The sequence below is a fragment of the Dermacentor variabilis genome, chromosome 1 (genome assembly GCF_050947875.1).
Source record: "Dermacentor variabilis isolate Ectoservices chromosome 1, ASM5094787v1, whole genome shotgun sequence".
NCBI lineage: Eukaryota > Metazoa > Arthropoda > Arachnida > Ixodida > Ixodidae > Dermacentor > Dermacentor variabilis.
In genome coordinates, this window is record NC_134568.1 from 159,165,031 (window position 1) to 159,187,387 (window position 22,357).

At 45.9% G+C, this 22,357-nt stretch overlaps 2 protein-coding genes across 6 annotated transcripts in view; one reads left to right on the forward strand and one right to left on the reverse strand.

The window, feature by feature from the left end:
- Window positions 1–22,357, reverse strand: part of LOC142587413 (plasmolipin-like) — a 162,158-nt gene that overhangs the window by 51,222 nt on the left and 88,579 nt on the right. The window contains exon 1 of one of the 4 annotated variants that reach the window (XM_075698425.1): window positions 11,703–11,845. The exons of 2 other annotated variants lie outside the window; for them this stretch is intronic. The gene's annotated coding sequence lies outside the window, so the exon portion shown is untranslated. Of the gene's footprint in view, window positions 1–8,499; window positions 8,675–11,702; window positions 11,846–22,357 lie in introns of those variants that run through there. One more of the 4 variants, XM_075698432.1, reaches the window with a different exon arrangement.
- On the forward strand, window positions 12,944–20,694 carry LOC142587402 (kelch-like protein 36). Of its 2 annotated transcripts, none has more exons than XM_075698394.1 (2): window positions 12,944–13,267; window positions 18,486–20,694. In XM_075698394.1, exon 2 carries the CDS (start codon window positions 18,593–18,595, stop codon window positions 20,408–20,410), a length of 1,818 nt encoding a protein of 605 aa, XP_075554509.1. In that variant the 5' UTR covers window positions 12,944–13,267; window positions 18,486–18,592; the 3' UTR covers window positions 20,411–20,694. The 2 variants fall into 2 exon arrangements, with proteins under 2 accessions (XP_075554509.1, XP_075554518.1); XM_075698403.1 differs by having other exon boundaries at window positions 12,944–13,263.

Sequence of the window (22,357 nt, forward strand, 5' to 3'; positions counted from 1 at the left end):
TACGAGAAAACTTAATTCTGCTACACGAAAACTTAAAGATTTAACATCTTTTCCAGCGTTTCTACCATTCATAGACCGGCCATAGCGTCCACCGTTATCGCGCGCCGGCGCGTGAGTATCTTGAAGGTTACGTAGCGGCGCTCCCGGTTCCTCTCCAGTAGAGTTACTGTATATGCTACCACTTTGGTAGCATATACAGTAACTCTACTTTCCAGATGACACTCGTCTCTGCCGCATCGCGGCCCATGCAAGAGGCCGCGTTTCTACCAGTAAGCCCGCCTCCGTGCATAGCGTTCGCCGTCAGCGTTTCCCGGTAAACATTACGGTTACATAAGCTTCAGTTGCCAGGAAGCGTGAGAAGCAGTCAGGGATCTTTGAATGCTATCGCGTTCCATTCTTAAAGGCGAAGCTTAAGCGTCCTCCAAATAAAAAAGTGGTGTAAATATGCAACTTTCGTAACATTTTTTCTACCGGCCTTTAGAAAACATTGAATACAATCGTGCGCCCTCCAATACACTGCTTTACTTTATTACTATTGCTAGTATTGAATTTATATTCGTTGCATCGCGCATTCATTGCAATGTATAAGCCTGGTGCGCCAGTCTGCAACAATAAAGTATTCGAAACTATATGTAAGCTCGTACAGCAAAGAACCATGACAACGAACACCAGTGAAAGGTGCTCAGGGTTGGACTAAATCCAAACATAGAAATGACTGACGAGAACTGGTCACGATTATTAAAGCATCACAAATAATTGAGAAAGATACATGCTCTCGTCGACTATCGCAGATAACTCTTGCTTCTCTTCTATTAGAGAAAGTGTTTGGTACGGCGGATGTTAGCGAAGGGCCGGCCGTCTCTCCTCATTCTACTTTCCCGTCCCCACACACTGCCCCTGCGAGTGAATGTTCTCGAGGCATACCATGGACGCGTGTCAGAAACAGTACCGCGAATGGCGCTGGCAGATGCCCCGAACGGAAACTACGCACAGTTCGCGTGGCCAACGTCAAGCGCAGGAGAGCGCAAAGAGCGACCGCAAAGGAGCAAGCACAACGAGAGCGCAACTAGCTGCCGCCCCACAAAGACGCCATTGAAATATATATGAAAAACTGATGCACTACCCCATTAGGCAACCAGTCCAAACGAGACAGAGGTTCACAGGAACCATAGAGACTTGTTCGACTACTGTTGATCACATTAGGCCAACTGGGCATTTACAACAGTAATATTATATATATAGTAGCCGCACCAAATTTCTGTCGCAGCTGGGTACCGAACCTGCGACCTCGTGCCTAGCAGCGCAACGCCAAAGCCACTAAGCAACCACGGCGGATAGTTATAGATTGCTACGAACTCCTTGAAGTAATGAGAGAATCTCGGAAAGACCGGTGACGATGGTTACGACCATGAGAATACTGAAACCTACCAAAAGATCAACAGGGTGTAGAAGTTGACAGCCGGCATATTTCAACCACCCGGAATTTTGAAGCGTGAATCTAAGTACATGAGAGTCTTTGCAGATCGCTCCCGTCGGAATATAGCAGGCGCAGCTGGGGACCAAACCCGCGATCTCTTGCTTAGCAGCGGTAAATGCTAGCCACTGAGCTACCGCGGCGGGTTTCTAAATATACATACATATACACGTATACATATAGAATGTCCGCACCAAGATTGAAAAATATGCAAATGCCACGTAGCTGGACAGAACCAAGGTTATGCTGTTCGCCATCGCTTGGAGGTACTCAGATTACACACACACACACACACACACACACACACACACACACACACACACACACACACACACACACACACACACATATATATATATATATATATATATATATTATATACACATACACACATACATACACACACACATTATATATATATATATATATATATATATATAGATATATATATAACACGTATCAGCTTCATGATTACAACGCTCTATTTTAAACAAGAAAACAGCAGTAACGTCGATTATTGTCGCGCTGAAGCCAGTGACGTCGCGGTAAAACCCCAGCCGCTCTGTTTCGGGCGCCCTGCCCTCTGCTTTGCACCTCCGTTCATACGCCCGAGCGATGCAGGGCTTTCTACGCTCCGCTTACTAAGCGAGAATAACCGCAGGTGCACCGCCGTTGTTTCGGGTTTTCTTTTACTGCCAGAATAAGCGCTGCGCTGGTTTCGTGTGGTTCAACGCTGCCTTGCTAGACTTTCTCTTATACGAAATTGATTGGCAAAGAACGAGTTCCGCAGAGGAATACTTACTACGCTTGTTGTCGGGATTTCGACAGTGTGGCGCGAGTTCTTGAGCAAATTCTACCGTTTATTAGAAATCCTCTCAGTCAGTAGAGAAACAGCATTCCCGCGCTAGATAAACGCGGGAAGCGTGGAGAATGACATGAACTTCTTTCGTAGGGAAGACGTAGTGAAGTTGTACTTATGGTCTCGTTTAAAACAGTCTTGCGCTGCAATCCTGACGCAAGCAGAATAAGGCATGCGATTTCGAAGAAAAATGCCAATGACTACATTAACTTGCACATTTTCGCATAACGCGTTAACGTTCGTGTACAAAGGAGCCGAGAATCCTCTTGCGGTTTCTCGGTCCGTAGGGAATGGTACTGAAATGCGCCAGCTGACCGGCACACAAATACAGCCCGAAGGGAGGGATAGAATGTGTGACGCCATTCGCCTTCGTGCCACCAGGAACGTTGTCGCTTCCCTTTGAAAAACATCTCCAGGTCGCGCGGATTTTTTTTTTTTTTCTTGAACGGAGGCGGGAAGGAGGTCCTGCTCCTGGACGAGTTTGCTGCGATAAATAACACATTAGCAAACAAACCGCCTCTCTCTCTCTCTCTCTCTCTCTCTCTCTCTCTCGCACGCACGCACTTAACTGGACGCAGGTTACAAAGACGAAACGTCGGCACAAGCCTCGTGTTCTCGGGCAGCGACGTTTTCGAAAATGAACCGGGCTTTAAGACGGCATATTTCCCTAATGTGATGGCGGAGTAAAAAGACGGGATGCAAACACGCTCTTGGCCGACTACAGTGCATGCAGTCTGCGAGGCCCTCACATTTAGGACAAGTATGTTTACAGAGCATTCAGCCTTGCACTCTCATCGATTAAGAATCCACCGCACGATCGCGACGGTCCGCGCGGTCGCAGTGGTGCTTCGCTACGCCAGCATGCGCTACGACAGCGCGCGCTGCAAGTCGATGCGAACCATTAGGAGCCATCTCTCGAGCCGGGGCAGCGCATTCGCGAGGTGGGGTGGAGCTCGTTTTCCCGTGCCGCCGGCACTCTTCCCACCCACGCGTGGAGTTATGACAAAAGGCACCGCTAAAAGGCGCGCGGTGACGCTATCGATCGAGCGCGCACTCTTCCCCACAAAGTGCGGCTGCAGGAACTCCTCGTGGGAGTCCGTGCTCCGATGAGTCTCCGACGCCCGAGTACTTTGAAATCTTTTACATGCATACACATTTGCATCGTCAGCAGTTCTCAAAGGTCAGGGACGCCCAGCCAATTAGTGACACAGTGGAGGGTGTTGCGAAGCCCGTTTCTCGAACCTCGACCGGTGTTACTATTGGGTAGCGTGGCGTTGTCGGCAGGCTGGAGGCGTCCGGTAGACCATGGCGACCAGGCAGGGACGAGACGATTTCTAGTGCGAAACTTGCACTGTTTATTCAATGGTAGGTGAAGGATATAGAAGAGGATGAATGAAATTGCGGAGCCGCTTAAATAGGCCCGCTAAAATCGTAGGCGGGATCTTGCTCACGTCAACGTCACGTGACATGCACAGAGTCTGGTCGGGGATGGGCGGCTGATCCTTTCTCCTAGGCGACGTTGCACGTGCTTGCCTCCTCTGGCGGCAACCCGCGGGTCCTGTTTGGTTCGCGGCAAGGGTCTCCCCTAGAGTCGGACAGTTCACGGAAAGGGTGCTCCCCTACAGTCGCACAGTTTGTGAAAATGGTTCTCGCCTAGAGTCGCACACACACAAAGGGACCTGTAATCACTGCGGGGCGCCTGCCAGACCGGCAAGAACTCGAGACAACCATAGCAAATTAGGGATCCATCCTCCGTTTCGATTAGGCATGGTCTTTGAGCATCCTTTTTGCCCGGGGTGTTACACGCCAATCGTAACAAGGGTTATCCGAACCCTTTTAAGCAAAGCTCTCGCAAACGACGTCATTTCTCTATAGGTATTAGCGAGGTTCATATGAACGGTCAAACGTGCTTCCTCCATCCGCGTCCTCAATCAACCAGTACTTGGCCCTTGCGTCACAAGACGCCAAATTCATCATCATCAACGATCGAATTCGAAAGTTTTCGAAGAGGCGATATATGAAGGCACAGGGCCAAGCACTGTATAATGGTTGCGAAATGAAACAAAAAAAAAAAGAAAAAATCGCTCGAGTACATACTTTTAATGCACGTTAATGAACCCACGATCAAGATTAATTTGAGGCTCTCCAATATGGCATCTCAATATCCGTCAATAAGGCGGGTGGTTACGGAGCGGTACCGGCGATTAGCGATAATTTCACAGTGCCCCTTTTAATATACGCCTACTAACGAGTACAGTCCCAAGCATATATTGGGAACCCTCGATAACACTGCTATCGTTAACAAAGTGGTGGAAGTGCACAAAATGTGCAGTGACATAAGTGACAAGACGCATCCACCTGCCCGCTCTGTACATCCATAATTCATATATTCAGTGACAGCACGCTATTAGGTGACGACCAGTCGTCTTTTGTACTATTTATCTTCGTCATTTATGTCAACTCCACCACGTGGCCACTGTTCATTTGACAAAGCGCGTACACGTAGGCCTGGAATGCTTGGCAATGTACTGCAGTGTCCCACAAAACGCTACGGCAGCTCTCTTATAGACTTATTGATGGGGGTTTAACGTTGCGAAGCAACTCAGGGACCTCAGACAATTAGGCCCCGGACCACGGGCGATACTGTGACGCGCACCTCAGTTCGGTACGCGCACGAGCGTTTTTGCAACCACCCCAACCATGATCGTGCGCGGAGGTCTCTATATATAGTAGGACACAACTTTAAAAAAAATGGCAGTTGGCAACCAAGCCTCACGGACCGCGCGGTGTTGTGTTGCTCCACTAGCCAATCACAGAAGCAAACAAAGTCGTCGTCATGCGACTTTTTCAAAATGGCGTCGTACTTTATACCTCCGGTATCCTCCGGAGCGACGCTATTCTTGAAGAGTCTTTTCATCGGCGGAAGCGATGAGGTGTGCAACAGACATGGACAAAGTGCATAGAGTGAGAATTTCACTCTTCAAAAGTCCTCGGCACAGTTCATTTCATTACTGAGCACGTTTTACTCGTGAAACTTCCCTGCCAACTGAAGTGAAACTTGACAGTAAATGGTTGTAGCGAAGCAAGCGTTTTATTTCAGTTCAATAAAGAATTAGGCTTTCACCGTTCTAATGTAATAGACGAGTGAAAACGTATAAAATCACGCGCTTATAACTTTATTTTTGTGGTTACCGCCTTATTTAGGTAACAGGAAAAGTTTGAAGTACGAACTATTTGCAGACTCGCGGAGGAACAGTGGCTGGCGGTTATGATGGCGTGGGCGGGGCTTCACTGCAGACGTAAATTGCATCCGACTATAGCAGCTCTCTGCCAGAGACCTCCGCGTGCAATCATAAGCAAAGGAAAGTGAGCAAGCATTCTCTCAGCTTTCTTATAAGAGAGTTTTAGAATAAGGGCCCCAAACGTTTTAGGGCCCCAAAGAAATAGCGTCGAAGCCACTGCGCATGCGCGAGACGCAAAGTGTTTTGCGTTGGGAACGCTGTTTCACCAATTTAGCGGGAGCCCAAATAGCGGCCCCAAAAGCTTTGCGTCAGCAAACATGGCGGCACCCATCGAAGCGACGGCTCTAACCTAGCACCAAACTGGGTTTGATTCGTGGTAACGCGTGAAGTTCGCAAGCTAGGAGAAGTAACTGCGGTCATCGCTTTCTCTCAACTAGCGTGTGTTATGAAGATTGATTGATCAGACGCCGCTGATTCCGAATTCGATTGTGGATTTTATGGCTCGTAGGCCCAACACGGCTAAGCTTGGCTGGTGAAGGCACGTAAAGTTGGTTTGCTCACAAAAAAAGCGCAACTAATTGTTTGCTGCTTGCAGAATAACCTCTAAATTGTAATTAAACGCGAATACACGCAAGTCAAAATTACTCTTCCTATCAGAAAATGGTATATTTTATTTAATCATTTCTGATAGCCATAGTGGCGCTGTCAGCGCAAGATGCTATCCGCAAACGCAAAGCTCTATTCTAAAGCTCTTCACTCCTGCGTGCCCCAAGCTAACAACCGCAAAGCTCTTTGGGGCCCCAAACTATTGGGGCCCCTATTCTAAAGCTCTATTAAGCATGAAATGCGTTTAGGTTCCGTTGTCTGCGACCTTCAAGTGATATTGAGCAAAAAGCCAGCGCCGTTATTCGGGAACTCAAACGAGGACATCTGGGCAAGTTGCGAGAACAAAACGAGATCATCCGGGCAACCAGTCTCAAAACTTAAGAAAATGCGGTCTCTGGCCCTCAACCCTATATACAGGACCGCATTACATACGCCAGTTACTGCCCAAACAGGTTACAAAAAATATTGGTTCGGAGTTCTTCCTAATGTTTGCTTACAATTTGCTTACAATAAATAAATAAATAAATAAATAAATAAATAAATAAATAAATAAATCACTCAAACTGTAAATTCCAGTACGCTGAAGTTTTATGTGACATATCCAATAGCGACGTTCAAAAGGCAGATACAGGGCACCATACACTTCATTGTCATTTTTTGGCGATAAGACAGGGTTGTCTGTGCTTTGTTGAACGCCAGCTGTCCAAGAGTTCCACGGCACGGGTTTTTAGTCACCTCGAGAGGTGGCGCCATGCTGCGTGGCGCCTTCTTCAGGCGCTTTTCTTATAGCTGGGCATTGCGCTCTTTCTCTTTGGCGTCTTTCGCTCCGTTCAGCCAGTTTTCTTCTGGCTGGGCAGCGTCCATATAGACCAATGCACAGTATGGTGCGGTGTGCCGTTGCAAACATGCAATACACCCACCTTTAAGATTGTGGCTAGTAGATAATCTTCAACCGATCTGATTTGCCGGTCGCCATTTCCTGCTTATATCGCTCGATTACGAGATAACCAGCAATTTTTTTTGGAAGGAGAGACAGGCGGCATGCGTCGTGTGTCACCTGTAATTATGCCCGACGCTGAATAGGGACAATGAGATTTCGCGCGACGCTGACGCGTTCCACATGCCTCGCAGCAAACTGTTTTCCACCCAGGTCACGTGAGCCTCCGTGCTCGCTTTCCTGTCCACTAACGCACACGCGTAAAAAGCAGGCTAAAGCTTTCAAGGCTGGCGAGTTCGCAAATGCCATTGAAGTCGCTCAAATCAGTCTGACAGTGAAAGAAGACTTCTGCCTCGCGGCTAGTTGGTCGAGATTAATCTCAAAAGTCTACAGAACACGACAGAGGACAAAATGAACGAAAGACGACAGGCTATAGGTCATTTCCTGTCGTTTTCCAGCGTGTTTCGACCCACTGCGCCTCATAAGCCTCCTGAAGACAATACTGTCCCAAGGTCGTCACGGTTAAGCTAGGGTGGCTGGCTAGCCTCCCTACAGTAAGCCATGCAGAGCGGCGGCCGGCCCGATGTCCGCGCAACAACGCGGCGGAGGCCAGCGTCGCGGTCGCCGCGGACACGGGCGGGCCGACGAGGAGCGGTGCAACTGCGGTGCGGCGTAGCTCACAGTTGCGCGAAGCTGCTGCTGCTCAAGTGCGCACCCAACGATGCGCGTAGTCCGCTGCTGCTGCGTGAAGTGTCGCCGCATAGAGATCGCCAACGCAGAAATTACAGACGGGTCAAACAAACGAGAGAGCAGCGAAGGAGAATAATCATTCCGACAACGTTCTGACGCGGCGAACCTTTGCAGCTAGCGCTTTAACTGCAACTGAAGGCCAACGTTATGAGCGCATAGGCGCTGCCCCACCCAGCCAGTTTTCCATCTGCAATCACTGACAAATTAATCTCGCCTCGTGTGTACAGGTTCAAATAAAAGCAGAACCTGTACCACACTCACCGCGGCAAACTTCAAGCCCTACGCAAGCTTCAACGCACGGAGGGAGAAGTGAAACACGGCAACCGACAACCGTTACTCGCAAAGATGGCTGTTGCTTGGGGTTTGGCGAAGGTCAGACCAAGTTTTCTAGATGTCTTCAGTCGAATATTTCAGCTGCAACTTTACAAGTTTCGCAGGAATGCAGACATTCACGAAAACCACATTCACCTTTTAACCGCGCTCACGGAGGTTTGAGCCTTTGCTTAAGGGGTATGAGCCATTCACTCTCTTACGCAACGGATACATTTAATAACAGAGGTGATACGCGCATGCATGTGCGTGCCTATACCGCCACGATGACCACAGTTCAGGGCAATAAATATGTTCGTACCTTTGTTCAGAATCCTGTGACAACTCTGTGTCGTGTGCTAAACAGCTGCGCTGGTTATCCACCTTTACAGAGTGGAATCGGTCATGAATATTTTGCTTTTCACGAGCAGCCGGACTCCTTGCTAGCACTTGCACCGGCGCAGTGCCACCGCCACTACAACGATGCCGGCCAGACTCTGCCGCTGTCTTCTCAACAGGCGCTTCCAACAGGTGTGACGCCGCACGATGATCCGGCGTTGGCAAAGGCGCAAACACCGGTGACGCGGCCGACATCGATCCCATGCTTTCTGTTAGCAGCAAGGCTCTGCCCATTCCTTTCGCCGCTCGGCGTAAACATGTCGTCGGCTCTCAAAAAAATAAAATAAAATAAAATAAAGCGAACACGCGCGCGCAAGCTACAAATAATGGCCAAACACGCCAAGGAACAAGACAGGGAATGATAAGCTAATGAATGGCTCCCGAAGCTCCAAAATCATGGGGCATTTACCGTTTTCGTTTTCATCGCACTTCGCGTGACTGCTAGGAAGCATCATGTCGACATTCAACGCACGCTTGCGAACTCAAAAGTGACCGAGGAAATGACTCGGCCGCCATAAAAGCGTGGAACAAAACGTTCATTGAATCCCAGCTTCAATAAAGAAAGAGGGAAATAGCGATCGGCCTAACAGCTAAGAACTTTGAAGTCCGTGCCCAAAGTTCCCGACATCCCAGCGTTGCCTCTCCATTCCACGTGCCCATTCAAAAGCGCTACGTCTTTCATATTCAGCCCATTTAGCTATACTTGACAAGAGAAAATTCTAAAGGTTCTAGTGCACCGGAGTTACCACGAAAATTTACAGCAGTCTTACAGCTGCCAACCACCATGTCCACTTGAAATACAGGCAACTCTATACAATGCTGTCTAGCTTTTATAAAGCTAAGAATCTTTTCCAAATATTCTTAATCGGGCTTTCAAAACATTTAGACAGCACGTTACTGAACCGCTTCAGATCGCTGACATCATAAAGCATTCGATTCACACATTCCGCCATACCAGCCTTGTTGCAAAAGCATGTCTCACAGCCGTTAACTTGCCCGATGACTACACAGAATTAAACAAATTCTTACGTGTTCATTATGAGCCTTTAGCTCTAGAGCCTCGCAGAGAGATCGCATTTCAAAGTATGATTTTCTAAATTATTAGCGTAACTTACATCAGTACTTCCCTGGTTTGTATGGCGGGCTAAGAAGCACAAAGCCCATGAGAGCGATTTTGGGCGCGACAGCGACTAGCGGCGAAGCGAGCCGTCGCGCGACCAGCAGATCACTCGTTGTCGGCGCTTGGTCTTTGAAATCTTGAATTCGTCGCCCGGAAGTGCTATGAGCGACTCGTGAATAGCGCGAAGGCCAGAAAAGGATGTACATACATCAGTGATATTACGTGTTGTCGCACGAAACGAGCAAACGACAGATTTTTTTTATGCGTGTAAGCCTACTGCAAGACCTTCAGAAATACTTTATGCTGCTCTGCACAGCAAAAATCATTCGAGCATTACGTCAGGTCAGTTTCAGCCCGCATTTGCTGCCCTCATACCGGCAACACCAAGGAGACGTCGCTCATCAAAGTCGTCGCTCGTGCGGCGACCAGCAAACGCGACAGCCATCTCCATCGCGTCGCTTGTCGCCGCCGCGCGTAAGATCGCTTTCTTTTATTTTAGTACTAAAATCCGTGTCATCTCCCAGCACTCAGCATTCCTTGTGGTCTGGCGTTGTCACTACTGTATACATGCATGCTCTAGCTTTCACAGGGCCGGTATAATATGCAAGTAGTACTTTCGGTCGATTCTTATCCACAGTTCACATTCGGCCGATCGCGGTGATAACGTGGCCGGAGCGCCACTTTGACCACTGACGAAGCACGAAAAGGAACGGCATTATCATAGAATCGTCTCGGCCTTGTGGGCCCCTAGAAACAACTTCGCGTTTCTTATTTCCTCTTTAAATCGTCATGGGTAATTTCGACTCGCGAAGGTGCTCGTTCAAGCGCCGTGTCAAAAACCTATCGTACGTCGTCGTGAAAACGATAACAAAATAAACGAAATATTGAAAGCACTGCGTTGATCCAGGGAAAACTCCATCGAAGTCTTCGTCAGCCTAAGTAACCTTGTATTGGGTGGTTTTTAAATTGCTCCATGTGGTGCTCAACGATGTTTACTATTTATTTTTGTTCATTTGCGGTAAGGTAATTATTGAGGCCAGTCCAACCAGCTGAATTAACTCGCTTTCTTGAGCGCCGGGTCCCAAGATCACTCTTTATACCGGCCGAACCAGGGAAGTAACGATCCGAAATATGCTATCACTCAATAAAACGCAAGACACTTTCTTCTTGCGATGCTTTCTTCGTGTGATACGTTCGGCCACCAGACGAACGTATCACACATTAGTCGGAATGCTACGGTACGATAACACCACAGAAATTTGAGCACTGAAATTAGGAAAAAAAAAAGTTTGTTTTCATTAGCTTCCGTTCTCTCTCCCCACCCTTTTTATTTTCTTCAGTACAGCTAAACTGCAACATGCGCGGCCCACATTAATTTTCGTAGCTAGGAAAACACAGAACGAAGCTAACACTACGTAGAAATGCGCGAAACAGCAGCGCTGAGCTAGTGTAGATGGCGACAGATGTCTTACTAAAGAAAGGCGGTCGACAAAACGGAGTCGGAATCAGCAGCTTTTAGAGACCGCTCAGTAGCGTGTGGAAATTTTGACTTCATAAGATTTTGTGCCAGAACAAGCACTCTCTACGTCGCAAACAATGACAGATAACAGTACAATATCTGGGAGGTGAGCAAATCAGCCATTAGGACGTTCTGCGCGCGCGAGAACATTTCCTGTTTGTAGGCGTGTCTTCACCGAGCGCCGCTGAGCCTTCCCCAGCCTGGGATCAGCGCCGCTCCCACCCGTAAAAAAACTCCGTTAGTTGTGCGGAAAACATTGGCACTTCTATTATGTTTACCGACAAAGGCAGGTCGGCTAAGTGCTGAAACACCTGGCAAAATATGCATGTTTGCCCCTAGTAAACGTTATGTTACGGATCGAGACCGCAAAATCAACTAGCCGCGTAGCCTTTTACGGATTGTTCTGCGGACCGCTATGCTGAACGACCTGCATAGCACATATGCACTCCGCACGGAATATGAAGCAGTAGGAGAGGCGCGCACTCACGAATATCACGGAGACTCCTTGGCTGCTTTATCAACTGAATATAGCGGCAACGGTTGAACACCTTCCTTGTACCGCAACTACTGGACACAATTTCACTTCAGCCTAACCGTAACCTAGGCTTGCTTCACGCCTGCTTGTTCCGGAGAAAAGACGTTCAGCAAAAATAAACACATATATACGTAATCCAACGAGTTGGTAGCGCCATCTTTATTAAGTTTTGGTTTTGGTTCTGCCATGGTGTGTCGTGATCAGTCATGACTAAGACAATTTTTCAATGTTTGTACATTTACAGCTCGTGGTCAACCACTTTCGTTATCGTATCGGGCAATAGTTCTCAGACATAAATATACTACATTAACACTGTACTGCCTACTATGCTGCCTACAGCTACGTGTCACCATACCATGCCGTGCGCGAGCGTAAAAGCCGGAACTTAGGTCTTTGCGCACAAGCAAATTGTGTTTACTTATGTTATTACGTCACCAAGGGCATCATCATTAAAGCTGCCAATCACGGTCAAAAGGAAGAAGTTAAGTAGTACTTGTTGGGGGGCTAGTTGGTGCATGTTTCCAGAAGAGGGTTGTAGCGCCAAAAAAGACAACACATAGCAAGCGAGACGGCACAGGCGCAATAAGGTAACAGAGTCTTTTTCGGCGTTACAACTCTCTTAGAAGAAATTAAGGATAATTGTTTGGAAAATGCGCCCGCTGAGTGGTGAGACAGCTCCTTAGATGAGAACGCCCAAGGAAGCATCGTACTCTTGACTTAACACTTTGACTTCACTGTACCTCTGACTACTAAACGTTCATTTTCCATTATATTTTACCTGATGTTACATCATCATGGAAGAGATGGTGTCCAAATCTACTGCTCATAGGGTGGCGTCCTCTAGATTTAAAATGCGGATCTTTAAGGCTATGCTTTTCCAGGCTCAATGCGCCGCATGAGATTGCGGTAGCCAGAAACACGTCATAGAGGTCGGATTTAGGTGCTATCCAAATTCACGCCTTTTAGAGTGACGCGCTCTGGAGTTTAAGTGCATATCTTAAAAGGTATGTTTTTGCTAGTTGAATGCGGCGAAGGCGATTTTACGAGCCAAAAACACGTCATATACGTCGGGTTTTTGCACCACTTACTCCACATGCCCCACCAGTGCCATACCAGTGTTCCACATCTTCCTGCTCTTCCTGGCCTGGATTTTAGCCAGCCTCGCTTATGAGCCAACAAAAGCACCAGTCAAAGCCAAGGGTTTATTTTTTTAATCCTTTCACTTCTGAGGTCGCTAGCTAATGCGTTAGCTAAGGCGCTCGTCCGCTCGCTAACATTTTAATCGGAATCAGCAATCAACCACTTATGATCCTTGACTTGAATGCCTCTGGCATGGGCATTTGCCAGCACATGTAATCTGTCCGTTTGCCGATCAGAGGCTTTTTTCCCACGTTAGTCCTAACGTGCAAGCGACAATACAGCTGACCGAGATTTCGACCCTCCGTGCTCTGGTTAGTTCATCATCCCATTGCCATGCAGTTCTGGGCATGGAATCGCCCACACAGGGCGTGCTGTAGGTAAGTTATCAATACGCTTACAGTCTTCTACAAACGTATTGTATCCACGTCTAAGTTTCAAAGCGTAAACGTTTCGCGTAATAAAACTTGTTCGACAGCAGCTAAATTACATGAAGATGCAAGAAGAAAAAAAAAGCAGGTACGTCCGACGTAGCTTTAGACACAGCGTTAATATAATCTTAGGTGCTCTCCTGAGGCCTCCGTTTGCCGGTTACATGTGCCCTCCAATCCAATCTATCGTCGCGTCGAAAAAAACACCCCGTGACTTCTACACCACCACTAAGCACCTTGTCCGCAAGACAACTTCCACCGAACAAGTTAAACCATATTTCTTATTCCTTTGTTAAAACATAATTAGGACGTGTTTAAGACGGACAGCCAGCCTCTCGTTTAAAAATAGGTGTTCTTAGCGCAAGTGTTAGATCACCAATCGTTGTTGCGGTGCCCTTCATCTTTAAGCTTTTGCCGCTCACTTGCACATTCAGTTATTCATCACTCTTCAGGTTTTTGGAGCTTGTACTTGGCGGGGCGTTCTTAAATTTAGATGTTTCCGACGAAGGAGTCTGACAGAATTACGGCATTGACTGGCTTGTAATTAAGCCGACAATTGTTTATGCTTTCACGTTGTATATACTGCGGTATGAAACATCATCCTCTTGGGTCCTGAAGTGTACTTTCTAGGGTCCACTTCAGATCAGCAGTGTTTTGGCATCGCCACTTTTCTGTTGACTTTTTGATAGCTAACATTTGCTGCAGGCACAAATCTTACGCATTCTACGGTATATGCACGCTTTTGCACTCAATTCATGTGAACTTGAGTAGTGCTACAAGGACAAAGTCATGCATGGTGCGAGGACACACTGTCCGTCTGTCTGCATGTGCGTGTGTGTGTGTCGCCCTGCAGCTACAGTTTCCCAGTATGACTGGCCAACTAGTCCAAAGTAGTGCCCTGTTCAACTGCACTGGCTCTGACCATGTGACCTGAATCGCTTGTTCTGGCCACGGCGGCCGCATTTCGATGGGGTCGAAATGCGAAAACATCCGTGTATTTAGATTTAGGTGCACGTTAAAGAACCCCAGGTGGTCGAAATTTTCGGAGTCCTCCACTACGGCGTGCCTCATAATCAGAAAGTGATTTTGGCACGTAAAACCCCATAATTTAATTTTTGAATCGCTTGTTTTGATACACCAACGGTCAATTTTGTGTCAGCTGTCTCTGTGGCAAGTCTTTCATTTCTTTCTTTCCTGAAAAAGTACGCTTGCATCTTGCATTGAAGACCACGCTTGACTTGATTTAAATGACGCCTGCATGTGAATGCACCGAAGGAAATGCACTGTGCATCTTGGGCACATTCATGGCCAGGCGTCATTTAGATCAAGTCAAGCATGGGCTTCACGTTAAAAGGCATTTCGAAATACGGGGAATCAGCGCAGCTTTTGCTTCACTAAATATATTTACAGATACAGGCTTTGTTGAAGTATATGGGCTATGTTTCATGCGACAGCAAGAGTGACTACAGGCCGTCTCTTGTTACAACGCCCTGTAGAATGAAAAGAACTCGTACTCGCTATCCAGAGTTCTGAACTGTCAGGAGCACCATGAGAACCGCACCACACACCTGAAAGACGTGTGTAGTTTAGGCCTGTACACTTTTGACAAAGGCTGTACATGCAGTACCACATGCATATTTCCACACACTTATTGTTTACACTGTGAACTTGCCACCAGCACATCACAGGATTATCTGGTTGTTAGCGAACATTGAACAATTTCAAGTGTGTCACTTGCCCAGACCATGGCCGCCTGGATCAGTACGTGCAGCAACTAACCTGCGCACGCCAGTTCAGGCAGCTGTGCCCATACATTCAATAAAGAGCTCATTTATTTTTCTTCTACAGGATTTAGAAATGTTAGGTATTGCAGAGCGTGAGCTTGGGTACAACAGGTGTCTTAGATTGAAAAGTATGACAAATTTTCTGGCTATGTGCTACATTAGATGAACACTAGACAGGATAAGCCCGAAACAACATAGACAGGAAACCAAGAACACAGAGATGCAGTACCAGATCAGGTGCTAAATGTACCTCTGTATTCCATATAGTGTCATACAGTGCTTGCTAGGTTCAATAAAGTTCAACAAATAAATGCTGTTATTCGTGTTAAGAAACCAGAATTAATACCTCAATAAGCAAATGTAATTGTAGTTGTATAGGGCGTATGCACTGAAACTCTGCCACGGCACTGCGCTGCCTTGACCGAAATCTGTGCTGGTCATCATATTTGTGGTTCCTCCACAGCAGATGACAACACGCTCTGTTCGGTGTTTCTATACAGAATTCTTGTTTTATCACAAGTGGTTCTGGGGCCGCCAGAAAGGTGGTGTCAAATATTTTAGCTAGATGTTCTGTGCAAGCGTGCAATACCTAGTAAGCTTGGTGGTGTAGTTGTGAGCAAACCTGAATATGTCAATCGATTGCTGAGTATGCACTTGGGTATTGGGATGCATTTGTAGCTTTTGGTTCACGGTTGTCCTAACAGCTCAAGAAACAACAAGCACAACAATGTCCACATTCAAGCACAGGTTTCTATAACGTGCATATGTAGCCGAATGTGTGAGTAAGCGTCTGTGATTCTGCTTCCGCAGGTTCAGTGAGCTTACATTTAACTCCATTGGGCTTGAGCAACAGCCTGCAATGACCTCGTCAGTGTGCTTATCATTAAAATTGTACATGCCCACACTGGTTTCTTCTAGAAATGTGAAACATTTTTACAGAATATTTGTATCTACGAGCTAGCTTGATTAAAGTGTCCAGATCTCAACACACTAATGATTGAAAGTGATAGCAATAACTTGTGGCATAAATTGAACTCGGAATCATTGGAGCTTTGGCAGCAGAAAAGTAAATTTTAAAAACAACTGTTGAACCTGGATATATGGAACCCACATATAACGAATTATTGTGTACATCCAACAGCTGTAAAATCCCCTTGAAAATTTCTGATTAAAATCTTTTTTTCTCGAATTACCTATATATTGAACTTTTTGTGATCTCCTTCAGATTTGATATAGCTGGGTTTGCCTGTATGCAGTTGATAGGGTTAAAGAATGCCTCCAAATTGTGACATGATTCTGCAAACTTATAATTCAATGTGAAGACATAATTTTTTTTTTTACATTCAGTTGTGTCCCAGCTGTAAAGAAAATTGATGGCACAAGAGAATATAAATGGTACATGACACTCCTCAAGGGCACTGGAAGGGGAAAAGGTGAAGCAAATATGAAACATGAGAGCTGAAATTCTAAGTACACAATAATGGGCTTGTGGCTGTGTGCAGTAGGCAATTTGATGACACTTGGTAAATGCAACACCACTTTTCAGCCAGACCTACTTGTAGTTGCACACATGAAAATAAAATATTGCTAAATCTCCCAGTGTTATCATAGAAGTAAAGTTTCATAAAAGAACAGCACAATTGGCAGTGACTTTTATCTGACATCACATGGGATAACAACTTCTTTGGTTGGAATGTTTCACCGCTGTGAGCCAATATGTTTTATCCTCTTGCAACTTTCTGCGTCCAATTAAAGTTATTTCTTATTTAAGGGATTAAAGCATACTTGTTTCCATTATTTTGAAATACAATCTCTCCATCGGCAGTACACTTGGGTAGCTGCATACACACAAGGATGTGTCCACCTGCATTGACAAAAAATAGTGGCATACTAGCATCAAGGGCACAGCCACCATCACTCAGGTTTTTGCTCTCATCTCCATTAAAGTGCAGCAATCATTCACTGACCTAAAATCTAGGCTGGCATTTTCAAAGTAGTTCAAATGCTAGAGCAGCTTGTAAGACTGGTTGTTGGGTAGGGATGAGAGTGGACAAAATATTTTCCAAGACGGTCACCTGGTGACACATTTCTTGCAAGTAAATAGCAATATTGCTTCATTCATTTCCTCATTACAGAGAAAAGGCAAGGTGCAAGATAAGTCTTCAAATCGTACTATTTTGCGTGGATAAAATGTAAATGTAAAGAGAATAAAATGTAAATTTAAAAATTAAAATATGGGTGACATATTGAACTCCATTATGAGCACTTTGACCACATTCACAGATGTGCATGTTGTCCGAAGTTGTCCCAAATTTGATTAATAAGGTTGTAGTTACTTGAAATGTCGTAATATTGATCTTGAAATGTGCCAACTAAATGAGAAAATACCTTGTAGGTGGCATCTCACGCTAATTAAACTGCTATACCTTAATGCCGCAGTGTTGTCTATACCATTCATCTCTAGCTGAAGCAAATGCATCAAGCCAGGTGGGGAAATGTTAAAAGTGCATTATCTGCTTGAGGCTGTCAAGTTACTCATTGTTTCTATGAACGTTATGCAAGTCTAGAAATACTTGCTTGTAGAAGGGTGGATCACTTGGCATGTTGTTACGCTTGCATAATAAAAAAAAGGCAGTGTGATAGCTGGAACATGAAGGGGAGAACGACAACCGTACAAGAGATTTCTACTCCTCTCTGTGTTTTGTCTTTTGTGCTGCCCTTCTTTAACAGTAAAATATGCGAAAAATAAGCGGCTGCATTATTTTTCACTAAAGTTCCAGCATTATCCTAAATGACAAACAAGGAGAGGAGAGCGCAACACTGTTGAAACTTGAGAAAGACTGGTGAAATCATAGGTGCAGGCACCGGCATGCAGTGCATGTGCCTCAACTACAGAAGGGGTGTTTCAGCATCCATTATTGGTCTGACAAATGAGTGGATGACAGTGTCAGAAACGAGCAAAAGCATGCATGGTGGTGGTCATCTGTAACCGACTATGGTAGTGCAGCAGTGTGATGAAACTGGGCTGGTTGGTGCATTCGAAGGGAATTGAATAGCGTTTCAGACAGGACAAAGACCACAGACAGTGCTGAACAATGGAAATTATTTTTTCTTTTCACGTGTGAGCATAAGTTAATGAGACAGTGCTAAGGTGTATGTATCATGTTGGTGTTTTGACCATATTTTATTTGAGTTACTCAAGTAGGAAATGACTGTTTGAAAGTTTGCTTTTGGCTTGGTGTCATCATTAATGCTGGCTCTGTCATTGTAATAAGGGCTGCTTTCTGCACGCACATGCTATAGTGTGTGTACGCTATAGCTTTTGTAGTCTAGTGATTTTCTTAGCAATGTCCACTAAAGCGATGTCTTTCTTTCATGCCCAGGTAGCAGTGCCAGTGATCTCCTTGCAGTGATGATTCTACCAAAGAAGCAACGATTCCGGCTGAACACAGTTGTAAGCTGAACGACATATTCAGTCTAAGAGCAGAGGATGAAGGAAGTCTCAAGGCACAGTGATGGAACTGTACCAGGGTTCCGAATGGTTCACTTTGAATCTCCACCACATGCCAATGCACTTCTTAATGGCCTCAACCTTCTGCGAGCCCGTGGACAGCTTCTTGATGTAACTCTAATCGCTGGTGGACGAGAGTTCAAGGCACACCGTGCTGTTCTTGCTGCCTGCAGTGACTATTTTCGTGCTATGTTCACAGATGCTATGCTCGAGAGCCGTCAGCCTGAGATCTGTCTTAATGGAGTCAGTGCCCAGGGTCTGCGATGCCTACTGGAGTATGCATATACATCAAGGCTGGTGCTAAGTTTAGCGAACATTCAAGACGTGCTGGCTACAGCAAATCATATTGGACTGACTCCTGTCGTTGAAGCCTGCTCTTCATATCTGCAAGATCAGCTTGACCTTGAAAACTGCATTGATGTTGCTACACTTGCAGAAACATACTCATTGCGAAGACTTCGGAAGCGAGTGTATCGTTTTATTTGTGCAAACTTGCACCAATTTGCAAAAACACCAGAATTTCAGCGGCTCTCAACAACACAAATGGAGCATCTGCTTGCCTGCGATTTCCCTGTGAATTGTCCGGAGGGCGATGTACTTTCGTTTGTCCTCAACTGGGTTGCCTGTGATGTAGGGGATCGGCTCTCACAGGCGCGCAAGTTGGTTTCTTACGTTTGTTTTTCGGAAATTCCGGCGTCCAGACTTGCTGAATTATGGGATTCTCCAGTCCTGCAGTGCCTTTTCTCTCGTAGGATTCCTCCCCACCTGTCTGGCATTGGCGGCCAACCACCCCCTAGCCTCGTGAATACTCGAGGCATGGAGCTTGTATTGCTCAAGGTAGGAGGGTTTGGCTTGTCGGGAGTGACTAATGAAATCACATACTACTTGCCTAGTGCAGGCCGTTGGAAATATCTCACTTCTATTCCTCATGTAGAGCAGTGCAATTTTGGCACAGCTGTTCTTGGGAATGAGCTTTATGTGGTAGGCGGCTGCTTCAACCAGAGTCTGCACCAGGAAAATGTACACCCGTTTGGCTTCCGTTACAATGCACTCACCGGCGAGTGGTCGACCATGGCACCCATGCGCTGGGAGCGTTGTCGATTTGCACTTTGCGTGGCACGAGATGATCTCTATGCGGTGGGGGGTGCTGGTGAGGTGCTTGGTGATGTCGACACTGCTGAAGATGGAGAGGCTCATTGTGAGCGTTATGACCCGCACACTGATGTGTGGATGCCTGTGGCCCCACTTCCAGGCGCCCGAACTCAGCATGCTGGAGCAGCCTGGGGCCCATACTTGTTCGTTTCTGGTGGCCTCAATGCAGATTCAGTGCTCAACTCCCTTCTTCGCTATGATACACGCACCGATAGCTGGGAGACGATGGTTCCTATGTCTATACCCCGAGCTGATCACTCCATGGTGGTTTACGGGGACCGCCTTGTGGTCTGTGGTGGATGGTATGAAGATGCTGCAACTGGCACGCGCGTCCTCGCCGAGTCAGTTGAAGCATATGACATAGCTGCTAATGCATGGACTCCTGTGACAACAGTGCCAACTCCACGATACCATGCTGGTGTTGCAGTGCTTGGCTCATGGCTCTACACAGTTGGTGGTTTCCACAGTGACACTACATTTGATCGAGCAAGTGGAGTTGTTGAAAGGTTTGACTTGGATGGCAGTCTCGGTTGGGAGGAAGCGCAACCTTACCCGCAGGACATATGGGAGCATGTGTGCTGCACCCTGTTTGTCCCCCGCTGTAGAGATGACCTTGATGTCATCTCGGACAAGACCTTAATGTGAGTTTTGGCAGCGCTGGGCATATTGCCCAGTTTGTGCCACCGAGAAGGAAGCCATTGTGTGATGATTACTGCCCATATTGTGTAATTTTGCATGCATTTAGTTTTCTTTTTCTCCCCTCAAGTAGCATGCATAATGTCGGCCTGCTACAGAATTTTCATGGAATTTTCAAAGACAGTTGTGAGAGACAAGGTTGTAACTTGAAGTGTAGCAGATGCTTATGCATGCCATGTAGCAAGTTTTCACATTTTTATATCAGTGAAATGCTGCATTTGCTTTTTGTGTGAGCTGCCGTGCCTTTTGTGCTGAGTCACTATCGTAGCATGTATCCTACTACTGTTGCAGTTTGCTGAGTACCACCATTTTAAAAGTTCAGCCATTAGAGAAGCATTCTTGCTGGTGCATCTGTTGACTTTAGCTGAATGCACATGCTTAGATTAAAAGGTGCACTTGTTCACTCTAGATTTGGAAACATGAAAAGGTACCTGTTAAAGGGAATACTTAGCTGCATTTGAATGCGTTTATGGTAGCTGCACTTATGATGAGCAACAGGTATGTCATTTTGTCTTTGCAGAATATGTAAATTCATGTTACCAATTTGCTGCCATACCCATTGAAGCTAAATATATAATGCTGCTGAGCAGAGGAACCTGATAGCTTACTGCTGCAAAAACCTTGGCATGTAATTTTTTTTTCTTGGCAGCTTATGTGGACACGGGTTTCGTTTGGAGTTGTTACATATTAGCCAGCTTACCTGAACACATATTGGAAAACTCAATTTTTACTTACCATGTAAATTAACAACATGGTGCAAATGTATGTGATGAGAAAGTTTAAAACGACAACTGGGTTTGTTCTGATTTTTGAATTTAAGCTGTTTGGCAGTAAGCAGTGAAATCATTTACCTTTTAATTTCCAAAGCTTTTCCGGCAGTGTGCTCAAATTATTTTAATAAGTTATGCATATAACAGATACGTAAAGGCTAAGGTGTGTGTGTGTGTGTGTGTGTGTGTGTGTGTGTGTGTGTGTGTGTGTGTGTGTGTGTGTGTGTGTGTGTGTGTGTGTGTGTGTGTGTGTGTGTGTGTGGGTGGGTGGGTGGGTGGGTGGGTGGGTGGGTGGGTTTGGGGAAATGGGAGGGAGGCAGCTTTTTGATGCTTGATTTGTAAAGTGAATTGGCTTCCATTCATTATTCAGTAGGTGCACTTTTGTATTGCAGGTTAGTTCTTTTTGCAGTTTAAGAAAAGAAAAGGACTTAAATTATGAATAAAGTTGCCCCCCTGTGCTATGCAATGTTGTGCAAATAATTTTGATTATCCCAGAATAGTTTGCAATCTTCCAGTGCATGCAGTTCTGTGCAATTTCATTCAGTCTTTCACAAATATTGTTGAGTCTACATCTTCTCTTCAGTGGCTTTTTACTGCATACTATCAGCAGAACTATTGTGCATGATCGAGCCATCTGCCTGCTCTTCGTCTGCCTGTTCCTGCTAAAGTTTTAACAGCTACCTATAACACTAACCAATTTGAAAGGAGATGGCTCCTTGCTGATGTTTTTTAGCCTGTCTGTATTTTACACAACCAAATAGTTGGGCTGGTGCACTTAAGTCGTCATGGGGCTTCGGAATGGACGCACAGTTGGCAAGGCTTGTGATTGCATGGGATGGGCAGCATGAACACACATCCTAGCTTAGAACTGCTGTCATAGTACAAACAAATATTAGTTGTTGTGCTGATGAATGAAATTAATGGAACAGCTTAGAGGCTGTTCAGTGCATTTTGCCTGACAATCGAACTGGAAATGAATGACTTGCATAACCTGCAATCATTTGGCTAAATTCAAGGTCCAAGGCTTTCATTGCATGAATCAATAATTGTTCAATGTTGAGCACAAAAATTTCCAGAACTGTAATGTAGCTTATGCTATTAAAGGGACACTAAAGGCAAATATTCA

Bases quoted from the DNA above. Each gene is read 5' to 3' on its own strand.
- LOC142587402 (XM_075698394.1), top strand. From the start codon at position 18,593: ATGAAGGAAGTCTCAAGGCACAGTGATGGAACTGTACCAGGGTTCCGA.